Source organism: Trachypithecus francoisi, unplaced genomic scaffold (assembly GCF_009764315.1).
Source record: "Trachypithecus francoisi isolate TF-2019V2 unplaced genomic scaffold, Tfra_2.0 Lachesis_group12, whole genome shotgun sequence".
Taxonomy (NCBI): Eukaryota; Metazoa; Chordata; class Mammalia; order Primates; family Cercopithecidae; genus Trachypithecus; species Trachypithecus francoisi.
In genome coordinates, this window is record NW_022681457.1 from 15,946,096 (window position 1) to 15,969,089 (window position 22,994).

General features: G+C 51.8%; 1 protein-coding gene across 2 annotated transcripts; it reads left to right on the forward strand.

Annotated features, from left to right (window-relative positions):
* The first annotated feature begins 13,005 nt into the window (after positions 1-13,005).
* Positions 13,006-17,098, forward strand: SERTAD1 (SERTA domain containing 1). 2 transcript variants are annotated; one of them, XM_033224972.1, is made up of 2 exons: positions 13,006-13,161; positions 16,053-17,098. In XM_033224972.1, exon 2 carries the CDS (start codon positions 16,053-16,055, stop codon positions 16,761-16,763), a length of 711 nt encoding a protein of 236 aa, XP_033080863.1. In that variant the 5' UTR covers positions 13,006-13,161; the 3' UTR covers positions 16,764-17,098. The 2 variants fall into 2 exon arrangements, with proteins under 2 accessions (XP_033080863.1, XP_033080864.1); XM_033224973.1 differs by lacking the exon at positions 13,006-13,161 and adding an exon at positions 14,941-15,002.
* The last annotated feature ends 5,896 nt before the right edge of the window (positions 17,099-22,994 follow it).

Consider the following 22,994-nt stretch of genomic DNA (forward strand, 5'->3'; position numbering starts at 1 on the left):
GGGCCTTTGCCCTTACTGTTAAATCTGCCCAGGGGACGTTTTCCCCAATAGCTTCACTAATCCTAATATCCACTTCTCAGACAGGTCTTCCCTGCCCTTCCTAGCTCAACACATCCAGGTGGGTCACCACCCCACCACAACCTGTTTGATTTTTTTTTTTTTCTTTGAGATGGAGTCTTGCTCTGTCTCCTAGAATGGAGTGTAGTGGCATGATCTTGGCTCACTGCAGCCTCTACCTCCCAGTTCCAGCAATTCTTCTGCCTTAGCCTTCTGAGTAGCTGGGATTACAGGCAAGCACCACCACACTTGGCTAATTTTTTTTTTTCTGACACGGAGTTTTACTCTTGTTGCCCACGCTGGAGTGCAATGGTGTGATCTCGGCTCACCACAACCTCCGCCTCCTGGGTTCAAGCGTTTCTCCTGCTTCAGCCTCTCGAGCAGTTGGGATTACAGGCATGTGCCACCACACCCAGCTGATTTTGTATTTTTAGTAGAGACGTTGTTTCTCCATGTTGGTCAGGCTGGTCTTGAACTCTTGACCTCAGGTGATCCGCCCGCCTCGGCATCCTAAAGTGCTGGGATTACAGGCATGAGCCACCGCACCCGGCTGATTTTGTTTTAGTAGCACCTACCCAATCTTGAGTTACTTACTTCCCATCTATAGGTAGCCTCCTACTCTCCTGAGAACTCTGAGGGTTGTGTCGGTCTGTGCTTAGAACTATGCTTGGCGCAAGTGCACTCTCAAAAATTATTTGTTGTTGAAGGGCTGGGTGCGGTGGCTCACGCCTGTAATCCCAGAACTTTTTTTGGGAGGCTGAGGCAGGCAGATCACCTGAAGTTGGGAGTTCGAGACCAGCCTGACCATCATGGAAAAACCCCGTCTCTACTAAAAATACAAAATTAGCCAGGCGTGGTGGCGCGTGGCTGTAATCCCAGCTACTTGGGAGGCTAAGGCAGGAGAATCGCTTGAACCCAGGAGGCAGAGGTTGTGGTGAGCTGAGATCGCGCCACTGCACTCCAGCCTGGGCAACAAGAGCGAAACTCCATCTCAAAAAAAAAAAAAAATTATTTGTTGTTGAAAAAATAGCCCAGATGCAGTGGCTCACGCCTGTAGTCCCAGAACTTTTGGGAGGCTGAGGCAGGAAGATGGCTTGTGTCCAGTTCAACACCAGCCTGGGCAACATAGGGAGACCCCATCTCTACAAAAAACTAAAATAAAATTAGCTGGGCTGGTGGCATGCCCTTGTAGTCCCACCTACTCAGGAGGGTGAGGTAGGAGGATCCCTTGAGCTCAGGAAAAGGAGGCTGCGGTGAGCAGAGATAGCACCACTGCACTCCAACACTCCATCTTGGACAGAGCAACACAGCGAGATCCTGTCTCAAAAAAAAAAAAAAAAGTCCGGGCCTGGTGGCTCACTCCTGTAATCCCTACACTTTGGGAGGCTGAGGCGGGAAGATCACGAGGTCAGGAGATCGAGACCATCCTGGCTAACATGGTGAAACCCCATCTCTACTAAAAAAAAAATACAAAACATTAGCCGGGCGTGGTGGCGAGCGCCTATAATCCCAGTTGCTCCGGAGGCTGAGGCAGGAGCATGGCGTTAACCTGGGAGGCAGAGCTTGCAGTGAGCCGAGATCGTGCCACTGCACTCCAGCTTGGGCGATAGAGCGAGACTTCGTCTCAAAAAAATAAAAATAAAAATAAACTCCAGACCTAGCAATGACTAACCTTCCCTCCCACCTTTCTGAACTCATCTCCCATACACACCCTCACTCTTATACTCCCACCACACCATTCCCTGCTGTTCCTCAAATACACTGTATTCCAAACTGAAGGATCTGGAGTAATACCTGCCTCACACAGCAAAGTGTCAGGGAGCCTGAGGCACACCAAGGATTCCAATAATGGCTTAAATTTATTGAGTGCCTGCTGTGGGCCTGGCACTCTTCAGCAGGAACATGAATAAAATAGACAATTCCTGCTCTCATGAAGTGTAACAGTGGGGGAAGAGTGAAATACACATGAAAAACAATGCCAGGCACAGCAGCATGTGCCTATAATCCCAGTAACTCAGGAGGCTGAGGCAGGAGGATTATTGGAGGCCAAGAATTCAAGACCACTTTGGGCAACATAGCAAGATCACATCTCTAAAACAACGAAAAAAAAGAAAATTTACCTGGGCACGCTAGTCCCAGCTATTCAGAAGATTTGGGTGGGAGGATCCCTTCAGCCCAGGAGTTGGAGGTTACAGTGAGCTGTGATCACAGCACTGCACTCCAGCCTGAGCAACAGAGTGAGACTCCCACTCTAAATAAATGAATAAATAAATAAATAAATAAATAGGGCCGGGCGCCGTGGCTCACACCTGTAATCCCAACACTTTGGGAGGCCAAGGTGGGTGGACTACCTGAGGTCAGGAGTTCAAGAGCAGATTGACCAACACAGTGAAATCCCCTCTCTACTAAAAATACAAAAAATTAGCTGGGCTTGGTGGTGGGCACCTATAATCCCAGCTATTCCAGAGGCTGAGGTAGGAGAATCGCTTGAACCCAAGAGGTGGAGGTTGCAGTGAATTGAGATCAGGCCACTGCACTCCAGCCTGGGCAACAAGAGCAAAATTCTGTCTCAAAAATAATTAAGTAAATAAAAAGAAAAATAAGGCCGGATGTGGGGGCTCACACCTGTAATCCCAACACTTTGGGAGGCCAACCAAGGTGAGTGGATAATTTGAGGTCAGGAGTCCGAGACCAGCCTGGCCAACATAGTAAAACCCCATCTCTACTAAAAATGCAAAAATTAGCTGGGCATTGTGATGCACACTTGTAATCCCAGCTACTCAGGAGGCTGAGGCAGGACAATCACTTGAACCTGGAAGGCGGAGGTTGCAGTGAGCCGAGATCACACCACTGCACTCCAGCCTGGGCGACAGAGCAAGACTGTCTCAAAGAAAAAAAAAAAAAAGAAGTGAAAATGTATAAGTCGGCCAGGTGGTGATAAATGCTGTGGGGGCAGGGGGAGTCAGGGAGTAAGGGGAGTGTTGCTATTCACATAGGATGGCCAGATAGGGCTTCAGAGACAAGGTGACATTTGGGTAAAGACCTGAAGAAGGGCCAGGCAAATTGGCTCACTCCTGTAATCCCAGCACTTTGGGAGGCCAAGGCAGTCAGACTGCTTGAGCCCAGGAGTTTGACACCAGCCTGGGGCAACATGAGGAGGCCCTGAGGTCCTGTCGCTACTAAAACAAACAAACAAACAAACAAAAACAAAAAAGCAAACAAACACACAAACAAAACTGGGTGTGGTGGTGCTCGCCTGTAGTCCCAGCTACCCATGAGGCTGAGGTAGAAGGATCGCTTGAGCCCAGGATGGGCAGAGGTTGCAGTGAGAAGAGATCCGGCAGCTGCACTTCAGTCAGGGCTACAGAGCGAGACCCCTTCTCAAAAACAAAAACAGGTAGGGCGCCCTGACTCACTCCTGCAATCCTAGCACTTTGGGAGGCTGGGGCAGGCAGATTACTTGAGGTCAGGAATTCAATACCAGCCTGGCCAACATGGTGAAACCCCATTTCTACTAAAAATACAAAAATTAGTTGGGCAAGGTGGTGGGTGCCTGTAATCCCAGCTACTCCTGAGGCTGAGGCAGGAGAATCGCTTGAACTCAAGAGGCGGAGATTGCAGTGAGCTGAGATGGGGTCACTGCACTCCAGCCTGGGCAACAAGGGCAAAACTCCATTTCAAAAATGAACAGGCCGGGCGCGGTGGCTCACGCCTGTCATCCCAGCACTTTGGGAGGCCGAGGCAGGCGAATCACGAAGTCAGGAGTTCGAGACCAGCCTGGCCAACCCTGTCTCTACTGGAAATTAGCAAGGTGTGGTGGCGGACGCCTGTAATCCCAGCTACTTGGGAGGCTGAGGCAGGAGAATTGCTTGAATCCGGGAGTCGGAGGTTACAGTGAGCCGAGATGGCGCCACTGCACTCTAGCCTGGGCGACAGAGCTAGACTTCGTCTGGAAACAAACAAAAACAAAAAAGTGAGCCACCGTGTCCCGCCCTCCCCCTTTCCCTGCAGCTCTCTGCCTGCCCTGAAGGGGAGGGAAACCGCATAGTTCCTTAGCACCGCGATGAGGCCAGTAAGAGGAGCACCCCCTTTCCAGATGAGAAAACTGAGGCTCCGAGAGGCCCAGCGCCTTCCTTAACACCGCAGTTGTTAAAAAGAACTGGCCACAGAAGTGGAAAGGCTGGCCCTGCAGAAGGAACCGAGTCCCCGAGGGCAGTGTCCACGTTCCCCAACCTGCCCTCCTCCGCGGCGGGGGATGGGCCCGCGACCCGCCCTGGGCGTGGCGGGAAGGTCAGGTCCCTCCCCGCTGCCCACCCTCCGCTCTGGGCCGGCCGGGGTACCCGGGAGGCGGCCGCGGCCCGGAGCCGGCCTGGCGCCTCCTCCCTCCCCAGAGGCCGGACGGGGCGGGCCGCGCCTCCCGACCCCCCTCCCTCCTGCCCCAGCGGGCGGAGGCTTCTCTCCAGGCCTGCCGGGCCCGGTGGCTTCGCTGATGGTTTCATTTCCCCAGGCCCGGCCTCTCTTCTTCTCCCTTCCCCCAGCCTTTGAATTCCTGGCTCCGTCTCCATTTTCTCCTCCCAGCTCCAATGTCAACGCCTCGAACAATCTCTCTCCAGGACCACCCTGGTTACAGGCGATTATCCCGTCTTAGTTTGTTTTCTTCAAGTCACTGAACAGAAAGGGAAATAATTTTTCTCATCGTTTCATCTTCCAGGGTCTTCTCATCCCACTCGGAATAAAAAACAAAGGTCCACAGAGTAGGCTAAAAGGCCTCACTCGCTTCTCGGACCTCCTTCCCGGCAGCTCCCAGTCCATCCCAGTCCAGCTGCCCTGGCCTTGCCTCCTGACAGACAGCACCTCAGAGCGTTTGCACTGGCTCTCCCCTCTATCTGGAATGCTCTTCCTCTAGTTTTCCTACCTCTCTCATTTGTGTTTTGGTTTGTTGATTTTTTGAGACAGAGTCGTTCTCTGTCGCCCAGGCTGGAGTACAGTGGGGCCATCATAGCTCACTGCAGCTTCAAACTCCAGGTTCAAGTGATTCTCCTACTTCAGCCTTCCTAGTAGCTGGAACTACAGGCACGATCGACTAATTTTTTTTTTTTTTTTGAGACGGCAGTGGCACAATCTCGGCTCACTGCAGCCTCCGCCTCCTGGGTTCAAGCAATTCCGTCTCAGCCTCCCGAGCAGCTGGGACTACAGGCGCCTGCCACCAAGCCCGGCTACTTTCAAAACAAAAAAACACACAAATTATCTAGTACCTTAGGAGCAGGTAAATGCAAAGGAAAAGAAAAAAGCAGGCCGGGCGCATTGGCTCACACCTGTAATTCCCAACACTTTGAGAGGCCCAGGCGGGTGGATCACTCCAGGTCAGGAGTTCGAGACCAACCTAGCCAACATGGTGAAACCCTCCTCTCTATTAAAAAAAAGAAAAATTAGCCAGGCATGGTGGCAAGGCACCTGTAATCCCAGCTACTCGGTAGGCTGAGGTAGGAATTGCTTGAATCCAGGAGATAGAGGTTGCAGTGAGCCAAGAGATGTGCAGCTTTGGGGAGGAGGATGTGTTATGTCTGAAGAGGTGACAATTCAGCGGAGACCTGATGAAACAAAAGAAGTAGACCCAGCCAGGTGGCTCACTTCTGTAATCCCAGCGCTTTGGGAGTCGAGGCAGGAGGATCACTTGAGCCCAGGAGTTCAAGACCAGCTTGGGCAACACAGAGATACTCTGCTTCTACAAATAAAAAATTTTAAAAAACTGGCCAAACACGGTGGCTCATGCCTGTAATCCCAGCACTTTGGGAGGCCGAGGAGGGCAGATCACCTGAGGTTAGGAGTTCGAGACCAGCCTGACCAATGTTGTGAAACCCCATCTCTACTAAAAATGTTTATCCAGTGCTGTGTCCTCACCATCTACAACAGTGGACACCACATAGTAGGTGCTTAATAAATATATGTTAATCAGATGATTCCTCTGAGTTCTTGTTCTTGTTTTTTTGTTTGTTTGTTTGTTTGTTTGTTTTTTGACAGAATCTTGCTCTGTCGCCCAGGATGGAGTGCAGCAGCCTGATTCTCGCTCACTGCAACCTCTGTCTTCCAGGTTCAAGCCATCCTCCCACCTTAGCCTCTGAAGCAGCTGGAACTACAGGCATGAGCCAATACTCTGAGCCTTTTCCCTTTCCTTCAATGTATGCTGGAGTGAGCCACTGGGAGACTCCAGGTCCAGGCCTCCTTTTTGCCAGCCGTAAAAATGGATTCTGGAGGGCAGAAAATGTGAATTTGCCTAGCAGGGGCCTGGTTTTAATTAGCATCTTACCTTAATTTTATTATAAAAAATTCAAGCACATAGAAACGATGGGGAAAAAAAGTATTCTGAGCATCTGAATACTATCTTACCTAGGTTTATTTGATAGTTGTTGGCCAGGGAACAACTGTAATCCCAGTACTTTGGGAGGCCAAGGCAGGATGGTCACTTGAGTCCAGCAGTTCAAGATCAGCCCGGGCAATATAGTGAGGTCTCCTCACTACAAAAAAAATTTAAGAATTAGCCAGGTGGGCCGGGCGCGGTGGCTCAAGCCTGTAATCCCAGCACTTTGGGAGGCCGAGACAGGCGGATCACGAGGTCAGGAGATCGAGACCATCCTGGCTAACACGGTGAAACCCCGTCTCTACTAAAAAAATACAAAAAACTAGCCGGGCGAGGTGTCGGGCGCCTGTAGTCCCAGCTACTTGGGAGGCTGAGGCAGGAGAATGGCATTAAACCCGGGAGGCGGAGCTTGCAATGAGCTGAGATCCGGCCACTGTGCTCCAGCCTGGGCGACAGAGCCAGACTCCGTCTCAAAAAAAAAAAAAAAAAGAATTAGCCAGGCGTGGACTGGGCGTGGTGGCTCACGCCTGTAATTCTAGCACTTTGGGAGGCCGAGGCGGGCAGATCACCTAAGGTCGGAAGTTCAAGCCCAGCCTGACCAACATGGAGAAACCCCGTCTCTACTAAAAATACAGAATTAGTCGGGTGTGGTGGCGCATGCCTGTAATCCCAGCTACTCGGGAGGCTGAGGCAGGACAATCGCTTAAACCTGGGAGGCAGAGGCTGTGGTGAGCCAAGACCACACCATTGCACTCCGGCCTGGGCAACAAGAGTGAAAAAATAATCATCCCATAAACTGACAATGAGACTTACCTTCTTCAAGTAGCTCATTTGTTAATTCCGGAGCTGTGGGAAGAGCTTTTAGTTTTTTTTTTTTTTTTTTTTTTTGTGAGACGGAGTCTGGCTCTGTCGCCCAGGCTGGAGTGCAGTGGCCGGTTCTCAGCTCACTGCAAGCTCCACCTCCCGCGTTTACGCCATTCTCCTGCCTCAGCCTCCCGAGTAGCTGAGACTACATTAGCTGGGACTACAGGCGCCCGCCACCTCGCCCGGCTAGTTTTTTGTATTTTTTAGTAGAGACGGGGTTTCACTGTGTTAGCCAGGATGGTCTTGATCTCCTGACCTCGTGATCCACCCGTCTCAGCCTCCCAAAGTGCTGGGATTACAGGCTTGAGCCACCGCGCCCGGCCGAGCTTTTAGTTTTGAATAAAGCTCCTGGCCAAAGTTAGTTCTCAAAAATGCTAACTACAGTAGTTCATTCAGGCAGCAATTATCAATGAATGCTCAAACCATTGGGTGAAAAGTTAGTAGAAAACAGGATCTTTTTGGGGTCTTACTTTGTTGCCCAGGCTGGCGCACACTAGTGCAATCATGGCTCACTGCAGCCTCAAACTCCTGGGCTCAAGTGATCCACCTCAGCCTCCCAAGAAGCTGGGACTGCAGGTGCATGCCACCATGCTAGCAAAAGATTTTAAAAACAGTATTCTGTAGATAGTGCCACTGCACTCCAGTCTGGCAACAGAGCAAGACTCCATCTCAAAAACAAACAAAAAACAAAAACAAAAAACTAGTATTTTGGCCGGGCGCGGTGGCTCACGCTTGTAATCCCAGCACTTTGGGAGGCTGAGGCAGGCAGATGACGAGGTCAGGAGATCGAGACCATCCTGGCTAACACAATGAAACCCCGTCTCTACTAAAAAATACAAAAAAATTAGCCGGGCGTGGTGTGGGCTCCTGTAGTCCCAGCTACTTGGAAGGCTGAGGCAGGAGAATGGCGTGAATCCGAGAGGCAGAGCTTGCAGTGAGCCAAGATTGCGCCACTGCACTCCAGCCTGGGCGACAGAGCAAGACTGTGTCTTTAAAACACACACACACATACACACACACACACACACACACACACACACACAGTATTTTGTGGAGATTGGGTCTTGCTGTGTTGCCTAGGCTAGTCTCAAACTCCTGGGCTCTGGCCAGGCACAGTGGCTCACGCCTGTAATCCCAGCACTTTGGGAGGTTGAGGTGGGCGGATCACCTGAGGTCAGGAGTTCGATACCAGCCTGGCCAACATGCTGAAACTCCGTCTCTACTAAAAATACAAAAATTAGCCAGGCATGGTGGTGCATGCCCGTAATCCCAGCTACTCAGGAGGCTGAGGCGGGAGAATCATTTAGCACGGGAGGCGGAGGTTGCAGTGAGCTGAGATTGTGCCACTGCACTCCAGCCTGGGCGACAGAGAGACTTCATCTCAAAAAAATTTTTAAAAGGCCAGGCATGGCGTCTCACGCCTGTAATCCCAGCACTTTGGGAGGCCAAGGCAGGCAGATTGCCTGAGGTCAGGAGTTTGAGACCAGCCTGGCCAACATAGTGAAACCGTATCTCTACTAAACATACAAAAATTAGCCAGGCATAGTGGCATGCGCCCGTAGTCCTAGCTATTCAGGAGGCTGAGGCAGGAGAATTGCTTGAACCCGGGAGGCAGAGGTTGCACTGAGCCAAGACTACGCCATTACACTCCAGCCTGAGCGACAGAGTGAGACTCCATCTCAGAAAAAAAAAAAAAAAAAAACTCCTGGGCTCAAGCTCCTGCCTTGGCACTTAACAGGCTCTAAAGCATCATCCCAAAGGTTATTTGCTAACTAGAAAAGATAAATGTATTTTATGATGTACCCCTCACAATCTTTTTTTTTTTTTTTTGGACAGAGTCTCGCTCCATCATCCAGGCTGGAGTGCAGTGGCATGATCTCGACTCACTGCAACCTCTGCCTCCTGGATTCAAACAATTCTCCTGCCTCAGCCTCATAAATAGCTGGGACTACAGGTGCGCACCACCATGCCTGGCTAATTTTTGTATTTTTAGTAAAGACAGGGTTTCACCATGTTGGCCAGGCTGGTCTTGAACTCCTGACCTCGTGATCCACCCGACTCGGCCTCCCAAAGTATTGGGATTACAGGCGTGAGCCACTGCAGCTGGCCAAACCCTCACAATCTTAATCATGTGATGAAACTCTGCATTACCAATGGTGGGACATCCTGACACTGGGTGCCACCTACTATAATGCATTAGGATTAGGAAGTGATTAATAAGGATTAGGACATACCCTGTGGAGTCTACCTGTTCACTGCATAAGCAGAATCTCACCAGGCCTCTAGACCCAACCTCCAGCTTATTGGAAAAAGAGAGGAACAAATTAAACACAGACAAATCCAGAATGTGGGACACTATGCAGCATGACTAGGCTGTTTTGCCAGAAATTCGATGTCAAGAAAACATAAAAAACGATTTGGGGCTGAGTGTGGTGGCTCATGCCTGTAATCCCAGCACTTTGGGAGGCCAAAGCGGGCAGATCACCTGAGGTCAGGAGTTTGAGACCAGCCTGGCCAACATGGCATAATCCTGTCTCTACTGAAAATACAAAAAATTAGCCAGGCGTGGTGGCACACACCTGTAATCCCAGCTACTCAGGAGGCTGAGGCAGGAGAATCACTTTAACCTGGGAGGTGGAGGTTGCAATGAGCCAAGATCGCGCCACTGCACTCAGCCTGGGCGACAGATTGAGACTTTGTCTCAAAAAAAAAAAAAAAAAAAAGGATTTCGGTGGGGGAATATTCGAGAATAAAATACAGTGTGTAATTTCTTCATTACAACCAAATTAGCATGTGAACCTTCATTGGATTCTGATTTTTGGAGAAAAGAAAGCAACTATAAAGGACATTCTTGGGTCAGTTGGAGAGAGTTGAATATAGACTAGATATTAGGTGATATTGTGTAATTCTTGATTCTATTAGATGTGAAATAGTATTTTTTGTGGCTTGTACATGAATAATGAATATCCTTATTTTTTTTTTTTTTTTTTTTTCTGAGATGAAGTTTCCTCTTGTTGCCCAGGCTGGAGTGCAATGATGCGATCTCAGCTCACTGCAACCTCCGCCTCCCAGGTTCAAGCGATTCTCCTGTCTCAGCCTCCTCAGTAGGTGGGATTACAGGCACCCGCCACCATGCCCAGCTAATTTTTGTATTTTTAGTAGAGACGGGGTTTCATCATATTGGTAAGGCTGGTCTCGAACTCCTGACCTCCGGTGATCCACTGGCCTCGGCCTCCCAAAGTGCTGGGATTACAGGTGTGAGCCAAAGCACAGGGCCTAATGTCCTTATTCTTTTTTTTTTTTTTTTTTTTTTTTGAGACGGAGTCTTGCTCTCTCTCCCGGGCTGGAGTGCAGTGGCCGGAACTCAGCTCACTGCAAGCTCCGCCTCCCGGGTTTACGTCATTCTCCTGCCTCAGCCTCCCGAGTAGCTGGGACTACAGGCGCCCGCCACCTCGCCCAGCTAGTTTTTTGTATTTTTTTTTTTAGTAGAGACGGGGTTTCACCGTGTTAGCCAGGATGCTCTCGATCTCCTGACCTCGTGATCCGCCCGTCTCGGCCTCCCAAAGTGCTGAGATTACAGGCTTGAGCCACCGCGCCCGGCCAATGTCCTTATTCTTAAGAGATGCCTGCTGAGCTGTTAAGGGTAGAATATCAAGATGCTTGCAACTTACCCTCCAAAGGTTTAGCAAAAGAAACAATATATATACATATGTAGATAAAGGCAACTTCACACAATGTAACCAACTATTACTTTTTATTTCTTTCTTTTTTTTTGATACAGGGTCTTGTTCTGTGACCCAGACTACAGTGCAGTGGCATGAACATGGCTCACTGCAGCCTTGACCTCCTGGTCTCAAGGAATCCTCCCACCTCAGCCCCCCCAGCAGCTGGGACCACAAGAACATGCTACCACGCCTGGCTAATTCTTTTTTTTTTTTTTTTTTGAGACAGAGTCTTGCTCTGTTGCCCAGTCTGCAGTGCAGTGGTGCTGTCTCGGATCACTGCAACCTCCGCCTCCTGGGTTCAAGCAATTCTTCTGCTTCAGCCTCCTGAGTAGCTGGGATTACAGGTGCCTGCCACCTCGCCTGGCTAATTTTTTGTATTTTTAGTAGAGACAGGGTTTCAGCATGTTGGCCAGGCTGGTCTCAAACTCCCGACCTCGTGATCCGCCCACCTCCGTCTCCCAAAGTGCTGGGATTACAGGCGTGAGCCACCACACCCAGTCCACGCCTGGTTAATTCTTAAATTTTTTTTGTAGTGAGGAGATCTCAGTATGTTGCCCAGGCTGATCTTGAACTCCTGGACTCAAGTGACCCTCCTGCCTTTACAGTTGTTGCCTGGCCAACAACTATCAATTAAATCTAGGTGAGAGAGTATTCAGGTGTGAGCCACTGCATCCAGCCAAGGGAGGAGTATTATACCCTGTCTACCTCTAGCCCCATCCTGCATATCTATTCACCTTGAACTAAAAGCTTATCTTATTACAACAGCTATTACTGCTAACAAAGAAACATGTCGCTAACCAGGCATGGTGGCATGTACCTGTAGTCCCAGCTGCTTGGGGGTCTGAGGCAGGAGGATGGCTTGAACTCGGGAGGTCTAGGCTGTAGTGAGTTGAGATGGCACCCCTACACTCCAATCTGGGTGACAGAGCGAGACCCTGTCTCAAAAACAAAATAAAATAAAATAAAAAGTAAAGAAAAAAAAAGGCAGCTGGGCGCGGTATCTTACGCCTGTAATCCCAGTACTCTGAGAGGCCAAGGAGGGCGGATCACCTGAGGTGAGGAATTTGAGACCTGCCTGGCCAACGTGGTGAAAACCCATCTCTACTAAAAATACAAAAATTAGCCGGGCGTGGTGGCACACGCCTGTAGTCCCAGCTACTCAGGAGGTTGAGGCAGGATAATTGCTTGAACCTGGGAGGCGGAGGTTACAGTGAACTGAGATCGTGCCACTGCACTCCAGCCTGGGCGACGGAGTGAGAATCTGTCTCAAATAAATAAATAAATAAAATGAAAAAAAGCACAAAACACATTGCATCTCACTCTGAGGATTTTGCATGAATTGTTTTATTTAATCCTTAAAACAATCCTCTAAACTAGGGGCTATTTTCTCTCATTTTAAAAAAAAGACGCGAAGGGATTAAAACACTTGCCTCAGGTCACACAGCTGCTTAGGGAATGGAGCCCGGGATGTGATTCCGCACTCCCACCTCACTCCCGCCCTTAACCACAATGAAGTCCAACTGTCCAGCATTGCTTGAGTGTGGTATTGTGTTCTTATAGATACGATCCTATGTAAACTTTCTTGTCAAGAGGTAGGCAAGAAGATCCCCATTTAATTTTGTGTAGCTTGAAGAGGTTGATCATTTTTCCAAGGTCACGCATCGAGTGAGCGGGGAATCCGGAGTCGGAATTTGAACCTGGGCTTGTCTGTAGTGTAGACCCCTGTCGGGGGTGGATGTGTAAGAAGCTTAATTGCCGGGTTTGGCAGGTGCATGGGTAGTTGTGAGGGGCTCGTACTTTGAGAGGCAAAAGCCCCCACTCGCCACCGTCCCCCAGAGTAAAAAGCCACCTCTTTCCACCCTTCACTCGCGAAGCTGCCCGGGCATGCGCCCAGAAGCCCCTCCTTCAGAATCCGCCCTTTACAGGTTCCGCCCATCACCGTCGAGGGCCAATCCCTGGGGCGGAGGGCGGGGCAGCCACGAGAGTGGGCGGTCGCTAAGGGTAGTTAGGAGTCTGGAGTCGTGAGCCGAAGTCAGAGCTGCGTCTCGCGACCCAGGCGCCGGTTGCTGGAGAGCGAGCAAGCGATGCTGCCGCTGCCGTTTCCTGATTGGTTGTGGGTGGCTACCTCTTCGTTCTGATTGGCCGCTAGTGAGCAGGGTATGTAAATGAAGGGGCCTGGGAAGAAAAGGGGTATCAGCGGCCGGGTCCTTCACGGAGTTCGATCCCTGGGTCCGACAGGTTCCCCCCGGGGCTGCCCGGGATCGAGGCGCACGGGCCTCTACGTGCTGTCTACCCCGGCCGGGCCGGGTGAATCACGCCGCAGTCCGAGAAGGGGGCGGAGGCGCCGGCTCCTTGGCTCCGGCTGCGTGACTCACCCGCCCCCGCCGCCGCCGCTTCGGGAGGAGCCGCCTCCACTGCCGGAAGCGAGCGGAGGCCGGGCGCAGAGAACAGCCCGCCTAGGGTCCCGGCTCGCACGGCGCCGGGAGGCCTGCAGGAATCACAGCCGGGAAGAGGGGCAGTAGAAGGGGTTCTGGGGTCAGAGGGGCCAGAATCCCCAGGGGAAAGCCGGCCTGGGCACCGCCAGGGGGCGCCGGGACTCGGGGGCGGAGTCGGGGGTGGGGGCGGAATTCCTGCGGTTCCGGACTCCCTGGACTGCGGGGAAGGGGACGAAGACCCAGTTTTGAGTAGTGTGGTGGTCCACTCTTAAAATCTTGCTAGGCAGGGTCCCGGAACTGGACTCCAAAGTCTTCCTGGCCCAAAAAAGTAGGTAGCGCCAGGGGTCCAAAACTCCATCCAGCCCTACCCCCGCCACCCTAAGAAAAGAGTGGACCCTCAAACTTAATCTCAGTGACTGACCCTGGTGCCGATCACGATTTCTCGACAAGCCCTGTCTATTCTGCCTCCCAAAGAAATCCTGACTCGACCGACTTCCTTCCATGCCCACTACCAGCTCCTGCTCCAGGCCATCACCATCGTCAGTCCCAAACGAGTACAGCCTACTTAGTGGGTCTCAGATCCCCCCTCTTTTTGCCCCCTACAGTATTCCTGGAAGCAGCCATGGGGGGGATCTTCCGGAAACCTAATCAGCTCACACCCCCATTCCCTCCGTGCTCAAATTCCTTTAATGACTGCCCACCACACTCAGGATAAAATCCAAACTCCCTACTAATGCATATGTGGTTTTCTGTGACCTGGCTTGTGCCTATTCCCCCAGCCTCTGGGCTTTTCTTTGCCTTTTTTTGTTGTTCCCTCCTCCTGGAATGCTTTTCCCAGGGTCTCCCATGGCTGACTTCTCTGGCCTGAGGGCTCCATTCAAATGTCACCTCCTTACAGGAGCCTTCTCTGATCATCTAAAAGGTCTCCAGGACCTTTTAGTGTCTTCCTGTAATTCTCTGTACATTTCCTGTGTTTGCTTATTTATTTACTGTTTGAAACATAGTCATAGTAGACAATAAGTGTTAAACTATGTGAAACTAGTTTAGTATTTATAATATAACTTACTTAGATATAATTATTTATAACATTATAATATGTGAAACAGCTGCTTTTGTAGGGGAAAATGTTGAATATTGGTCATTCCACATGGTTCAATGTGGTCATTCCACAAATCACTTCATTTCTGAAGAAATAATAATGTTATCATTAAGTGTACTTATTGGCAGGGCATGGCAGCTCACACTTGTAATCCCAGGACTTTGGGAGGCTGAGGTGGGAGGATGGCTTGAGGCAAGGAGTTTGAGACCATCCTGGGCAACATAGTGAGACCTTGTCTCTACAAAAAATAAAAGAGGGAAAAAAAAGAGTGTTTATTGACTGAGGGGGGAGGATCGCTTCAGGCCAGGGGTTTGAGACCAGCCTGGGCAATATAGTGAGACCCCATCTCTTTTTTCAGATAAAAAAGTCTATAAATATACTTAAATTTAAAATTTAAGGCCGGGCGCAGTGGCTCACACCTGTAATCCCAGCACTTTGTGAGGCCGAGATGGGCGGATCACGAGGTCAGTATATCGAGACCATCCTGGCTAACATGGTGAAACCCCATCTTTACTAAAAATACAAAAATTAGCCGGGCGTGGTGGTGGGTGCCTGTAGTCCCAGCTACGCGGGAGGCTGAGGCAGGAGAATGGCGTGAACCCGGGAGGCGGAGCTTGCAGTGAGTGGAGATCGCGCCACTGCACTCCAGCCTGGGCGACAGAGAGAGAGACTGTCTAAAAAAAAAATTTTTTTTTTTTTCTGAAAGTCTGTAGGCTGGGTGTGGTGGCTCACACCTGTAATCCCAGCACTTTGGGAGCCAGAGGTGGGCGGATTACTTAAGGTCCAGGAGGTCGAGACCAGGCTGGCCAACATGGTGAAACCCCGCCCCTACTAAAAATATAAAAATTAGCCAGATATGGTGGTGTGCGCCTGTAATCCTAGCTTTTGGGGAGGCTGAGGCACGAGAAGCACTTGAACCCGTGAGGCAGAGGTTGCAATGAGCTGAGATCACGGCATTGCACTCCAGCCTGAGCAACAGAGCGAGACTCTATCTCAAAAAAAAAAAAAAAAAGGCCGGGCGTGGTGGCTCAAGCCTGTAATCCCAGCACTTTGGGAGGCCAAGACGGGCGGATCATGAGGTCAGGAGATCGAGACCATCCTGGCTAATACGGTGAAACCCCGTCTCTACTAAAAAAATACAAAAAACTAGCCGGGCGACGAGGCGGGCGCCTGTAGTCCCAGCTACTCGGGAGGCTGAGACAGGAGAATGGCGTGAACCCGGGAGGCGGAGCTTGCAGTGAGCTGAGAGCCGGCCACTGCACTCCAGCCTGGGCGGCAGAGCAAGACTCCGTCTCAAAAAAAAAACAAAACAAAACAAAACAAAACTATAAATATACATATACAATTAAATAAAAATTGTCTATATCTTTAAAGTTCCCTAAGAAAAGCTAGACACAGAGAGGTTAAGTGACTTGCCCAAGGTCCTACCTGTAGCAACTGTCAGATCCAGGCTTTGAACTTAACATTTGTTTTCTATAACTGACTATAACTCCATAACTCCCTGCCCTCTGCAGATGCTGAGCAAGGGTCTGAAGCGGAAACGGGAGGAGGAGGAGGAGAAGGAACCTCTGGCAGTTGACACCTGGTGGCTGGATCCTGGCCACGCATCGGTGGCACAGGCACCCCCAGCTGTGGCCTCTAGCTCCCTCTTTGACCTCTCGGTGCTCAAGCTCCACCACAGCCTGCAGCAGAGTGAGCCGGACCTGCGGCACCTGGTGCTGGTGGTGAACACTCTGCGGCGCATCCAGGCGTCCATGGCACCCGCGGCTGCCCTGCCACCTGTGCCCAGCCCACCTGCTGCCCCCAGTGTGGCTGACAACCTACTGGCAAGCTCAGACGCTGCCCTCTCAGCCTCCATGGCCAGCCTCCTGGAGGACCTCAGCCACATTGAGGGCCTGAGTCAGGCTCCCCAACCCCTGGCAGACGAGGGGCCACCAGGCCGTAGCATCGGGGGAGCAGCACCCAGCCTGGGTGCCTTGGACCTGCTGGGCCCAGCCACTGGCTGTCTGCTGGACGATGGGCTCGAGGGCCTGTTTGAGGATATTGACACCTCTATGTATGACAATGAACTTTGGGCACCAGCCTCTGAGGGCCTCAAACCAGTTCCTGAGGATGGGCCGGGCAAAGAGGAAGCTCCGGAGCTGGACGAGGCCGAACTGGACTACCTCATGGACGTGCTGGTGGGCACACAGGCACTGGAGCGGCCGCCGGGGCCAGGGCGCTGAGCCCTTGTGCTGGGATGGTTTTCTGGTGTCTGAACTGAGCTTGCTGGCTGGACCAACTGTCCTCGAAAAGACACAGCTGGCTTCCCTAGTACAGAGAACAGGGCTTGGGCCACTTTGGAGAGACAGAATCCAGTCCTGGGCAACTTCACATCCGTCCTCCTGTCTCAGGGCTTGCAGGGGAGCCTGGGATTACCCCCTAGTGATGGAATGACAGGGTCTGGTGGCAGACTGAATCCCCTGGCCCTGGGGTCATAGCTTGGGCTGTTCCTTCTCTGATATGGGAAGAGACCCCAATCAGATTTTTCAAATTAAAACCAGTCCTGGGAAATCTCAAATCCGTGTGCTTCTTTGTCTCTGGGCAAATGTGAAGGCGAGATAAAAACATCAAACATTTTATTGGGCGTAGACCATGTACCAGGCACAGTTCTAAGTACTTGACTGTGTTAACTCGTTTAATCCTATAACAGCCCTACAAGATCGGTAGTATTATTATCATCCCCATTTTACAGGTGAGAAAACCGAGGCTCCAAGATTATCACCTGAGGTGAGTTTTAAATTATGAACTTACTTTTCTTTTTTTTTTTTTTGAGATAAGGTCTTGCTCTGTTGCCCAGGTTGAAGTACAGTGGTCCCATCATGGCTCACTACAGCCTCAAAACCCTGGGCTCAAGCGATCCTCCTACCAGGCCACATTTTTTTTTTTTTTTTTTTTTTGAGACGGAGTCTTGCTCTGTTGCCCAGGCTGGAGTGCAGTGGCTCGATCTCGGCTCACTGCAAGCTCCGCCTCCTGGGTTCACCCCATTCTCCTGCCTCAGCCTCCCAAGTAGCTGGGACTACAGGTGCCCACCACCATGCTTGGCTAATTTTTTGTATTTTTAGTAGAGACAGGGTAAGACGGTGGTGTTAGCCAGGATGGTCTCGATCTCCTGACTTCATGATCCACCTGCCTCGGCCTCCCAAAGTGCTGGGATTACAGGCATGAGCCACCGCGCCCAGGCCTTTTTTTTTTTTTGAGACGGAGTATTACTCTGTCGCCCAGGCTGGAATGCAGTGGCATGACCTTTTCCACCTCCTAGGTTCAAACGATTCTCCTGCCTCGGCCTCCCCATTAGCTGGGACCGGCTAATTTTTTATATTTTTTGTAGAGGCAGGGTTTCACCGTGTTAGCCAGGATGGTCTCGATCTCCTGTCTCAGCCTCCCAAAGTGTTGGGATTACAGGAGTGAGCCACTGTGCCCGGCCTTTTTTTCCTTAAATTTTATTTATTTTCCTTGCTAGCAGGAAGTCAAGGCCACTTTTTAAAAATGAAAGCAAGTCTTCGCATGGAGTCTACCTGTATTTATGGAGGAGAGAAGGGGAGGTTGCTTTCAGAATGGTCCGGAAATAAAAACACAAAACCTGGATCTTGGACAGATCCTCTCCAAGGAGCCCTGAGAGTCGTCTCTCCAGGAAAATGAGGAAGGAAAGGGGGACAACAGCCCATTTTTAAAAACAAAATCCACTCCCGGTCTCAAATCTCTGTTTGGGCAAAGGATAGGGCCGCTTGGAGGCTGTGTCTGAAATAAAGCCACTAGGCTTGGTAGCTGGACTGCAGAGAGGGCGCTCAGGGCAGGCAGCTGTGCCTTCCTTCTAGAAGAAACCCAGACCTGGGCGAGCTGGGGCCACCTGCCCGTGTGCTGGGCCTGGCTGGAGCGCCGGGTGTCAGCGGCCGCCCCCGCGGTCCAGCCGCATTCCAGGCCTGGCTGGGAGGGGCCGCACACTCAGAGGCCTGGCACGGGACCCAGGCTGCGTCCTTCCTGACGGCCGCAGGGACAGGGCGGAGCCTAGGGTGGGTGCACGGAGGGGAGGGAGTGTCACCGTGAAAACTGCGGGTGCGCTTGCAGAGAGGCACAGGGGGCTGGACGGTGACCCGAGGGGCCAGCAGGGCCTTGAGTGAGGGAAACGCCGCCATCGTGGGGTCCCAGAGCCTCTCCTCTGGCCAGAAGCCTCGGGAAGGCAGAGGTGGGGTGGAGCTGGGCCAGACGGGGAGCCCGGGTCGGCCCCAGGGTCCGGGAAGGGGCGGGCAGAGTGGCGCTTCCTGGAGGAGCAGAGGAAGTTGTGCCCATTTCTGGCAGTGGATGAGACGGGCCGTGGAAGGGGCTGAAAATGGTCTGCGGGGAGCTGGCGTCCAGGCTGAGGGTCTTCCAGGCGCCTGACTCCAACCCCGAGTGACTCCAGCCCCTGGGCAAATGGGACTCGGACTACTTTACCGCAGACTCAAAACTTGGGCGCCTGGGCTGAGCTCAGCACCGCCCCCTGGTGCCTAATAGGGCTCTGCGATGCCGCCTTCTTCGTTCGAGGGATCATGAACGCCCTCTGTTTACAACACTCTGTGGGCCCCTTCTCCCTTCTCCCTTCTTCTCCCTTCTCCCTTCTCCCTTCTTCTCTTCTCCCTTCTCCCTGATGGAATTTTGCCCAGGCTGGACAGTGGATCATAGCTCACTACAGCCTCGAATTCCTGGGCTTCAGCGATCCTCCGGCCTCAGCCTCCCGATTAGCAGGGGTTACAGGTGCGTGCCACCACGCCCAGCTGATTTTTATTTTTATATTTATTTATTTATTTTGAGACTGATTCTCGCTCTGTTGCCCAGGCTGGAGTGCAATGGCGCAATCTTGGCTCACTGCAGCTCCCGCCTCCTGGGTTCAAGCAATTCTGCCTCAGTCTCCTGAGTAGCTGGGATTACAGGTGCCCGCCACCATGCCCGGCTAATTTTTTGTGTTTTTAGTAGAGACAGGGTTTCACCATGTTCGCCAGGCTAGTCTTGAACTCCTGATCTCAAGTGATCCTCCCTGCCTCGGTCTCCCAAAGTGCTGGGATTACAGGCATGAGCCCCTGCGCCCGGCCGATTTTTTAAAATTTTTGTAGAGACAGTGTTGCCCTATGTTGTCCAGGCTGGTCTCGAACCCCTAGGCTCAAGCAATCCTTCCATCTCAGCCTCCCAAAGTGCTGGGATTCCCATGGGCCTGTTATTATTTCCTTTACCCCCTTTTTCAAAGAGATTGGGTCTCACTATGTTGCCCAGGCTGGAGAGCAGTGTCTGTAAAGAGGAGTGATCATAGTGCTGTACAGCCTTGAACTTCTGGGCTCAAGGGATACTCTGGCCTCAGCCCTCAGAGTAGCTGGGACTACAGGCACAAACCACTGTGCCCAGCTAAGGACCTGTTTCTGATGTCTCCAAGGCCCAATATGCAGTGAACTGATCCTTCCATCTGCCCCTGTGCCTGCTTTGCCAGTGATGGCCCCTCTCCCCAGAGCCTCTAGGTACAGTTGCATAGGTTGTGCACTGCATTTAGACTCTATATGTAAGGGGCTGCCACACATGTTCCAGGTACCCTGCATTGACATATTTATTACAAGTTTCCCAGCAGATGGAGGTCAAGTGCCTCCAGGAAGGGGCATGTCTTTTACACAAAAGTACCATATGAGCTACATCAGCCCTGGTCCCATCTGCCTGGTGCCCTCAGGTTTATGAATGCCTCATGCGTGAGGACCCGCCCCTCTCTCCCCATGTCTGACCCCCAGATGGGTTGTACAGGCTCCCTGGCTCTGGTGTGCTGCTCCACCCTCAGGCTCAACCCCAGGAGGCCACACAACCTTGGCCAGCAGACTCCAGGGCACACACCATTCCTAGCTGAGCCACCAGCCCTGGCGCTGCTGCCACCTTTCACAGAGCCTCTGTGTATGCCTGCCGTGACACTCCCTAGGCCAGCTTTCTTCCATGGCATTCACAGGAACACCCCCCAAACATACACACACACACACACAGACACACACACACTCACACTGACACATGGAAGAGCTGTGACCAGCTATCTGGTCTCTTTTTCCTCCCTCCCTTATTCCTGTCCCTCATTCAGCAAAAATTTATGAGCACATACCTACTCTGTGCCTATCCATACGTAAAGGGTAAATCTGAGCACATCTCTCCCCTGCCCCTGCGCCCTTATTACTGTAATTATCTGGGGTCTGAACTCTGCATCTTCCAAGGCTCACCTTCTACCTCTGTCCCTATTCGTTAAACACTTATTGGGCAGCCGGGCGTGGTGGCTCACGCCTGTAATCCCAGCACTTTGGGAGGCCGAGGTGGGTGGATTACAAAGTCAAGAGATTGAGACCATCCTGGCCAACACTGTGAAACCCTGTCTCTACTAAAAAATACAAAAATTAGCTGGGCATGGTGGCGCGCACGTGTAGTCCCAGCTACTCAGGAAGCTGAGGCAGGAGAATCACTTGAACCTGGGATGTGGAGGTTGCAGTGAGCCGAGATCGCACTGCTGCACTCCAGCCTGGTGACAGAGCGAGACTCCATCTCAAAAAAAACAAACCAAACAAAATTTTAAAAACACTTATTGAGCACCTATGGTATGCAGTCCTAGCACATTGCAGAAATCTAACAGAGATGTTACTGAAGCAGTAAGCTGGTGAGAGGAGATTGTTCCTGAAAGCCAGACTGCCTGGGTTTGAACCCCAGCTTTGGCCAGATGTGAGGGCTCATGCCTGTAGTCGCAGCTACTCAGGAGGCTGAGGTAGGAAGATCACTTGAGGCCAGGAGTTAAAGGCTGCAATGAGCCATGATTGCACCACTGCATTCCAGCCTGGGCGACATAACAAGACCCTGTCAGAAAGAAAGAAAGAAAGAAGGAAGGAAGGAAGGAAGGAAGGAAGGAAGGAAGGAAGGAAAAGAGAGAGAGGAAGGAAGGAAGGAAAGAAGGAAGGAAGGAAGGAAGAAAGAGAGGAAGTAAGGAAGGAAGAAATAAAGAAAGGAAGGAGAGAGAAAGAAGAAAAAAGAAGGGAAAGAAGAAAAGAAAAGAGTTGCCCCTCTGTGGCTGTGTGACTCTAGGCAAGGTACTTAACTTCTCTGAGCCTCGGGGTCCTCACCTGTAAACTGAAACAGTAACAGTATCTGAACAGTATCTGAACAGTAACCCCAAAGAACTATTGTTCTGGTGGGCAAGGAAACAGCAAGGGTCACTGAGAGAGAGACCCTACAACATTTTCGGGGATCTCTTAGCTGCTGGGTTTGGCTGGAAGGAGGAGGAAAGCAGTAAGGTAAATGACAAGACTGGAAGGGTCCGCAGGGGCCAGGGCATACAGGACCCTGGAAGGGGGACTTAACTCTGAAGACGCTGGGGAGCCATGAAGTAAAAGGATCCCTTCACTAGGTGGGCGGCATCGTCGGGGAGGTGACACTGGAGGCCAGGAGCCCAGAAGCCCAGGGGTGGAGAATCTGGGGAGGGATAGAGCAGCTGTTAGGAGGGAAGAGGCACTCAGGAGGCCCAGCAGACAGGCTGTGGGACTGACGAGGCATGGAGGGGTCTCAGACCAGGCTTAGGGCTCTAATCAGGGGACTGGGAGATAGTGGGGCCATCCCTGAGATGGCAACTGGGGAGAGAAGCAAGTCTGAGGTTGGGGCTGAGGCCAGGGAGGGACCCAGGGGGTGCAAGAGGCTGGGGAGACACCCAAGGGAAGGCATGGAGCTGCTGGGGCCCTGGGCCAGGAGCTCAGGAGAGAGGACTGGGGTGCCGGGGTGGGCGTGAAGGGTGGGCTCGAGGGAGACACCAGTGGCCCTTGGCTGGACTGGGTGAGGCGGAGTGGCTAGGCCGGGCAGGGCAGGCCAAGGCTCCTGCTTGGCTCAGACTGGGTCCGGAGAGGGTGGTCCCTGAGGAGAAGCGTCCACCTCCTTCCCTAGCCTCACAGGATGTCCTGTGTTTACTGCGGTGGCCACAGCCGGAACCAGGACACCGGTGCCACCCCCAACTTAGCTTCCCATGGCCACACCCCCTCGGGTAAGGGAAAGCACGACAGAGAGAGAGAGAGAGAGGGGGAGAGAAATGCACAGACAGAATGAGACAGAAAGAAACCAGGAAAGACACAGAAAGAGAGAATAAGGACAGAGAGAAAGAGAATAGAGAGATACAAAGATAGAGACACACCATTCGTGATAAAAACTCACAACAGGTGAGGTGTGGTGACTCATGCCTATAATCCGAGCTGTTTGGGAGGCCGAGGCGGGTGGATTACCTGAGGTCAGGAGTTCCAGACCAGCCTGGCCAACATGGCAAAACCCCATCTCTGCTAAAAATACAAAATTATTGCTTCTTGGCCTTTTGGCTAAGATCAAGTGTAAAATACAAAAATTAGCTGGGTATTGTGGTAGGTGCCTGTAATCCCAGCTACTCGGGAGGCTGAGGC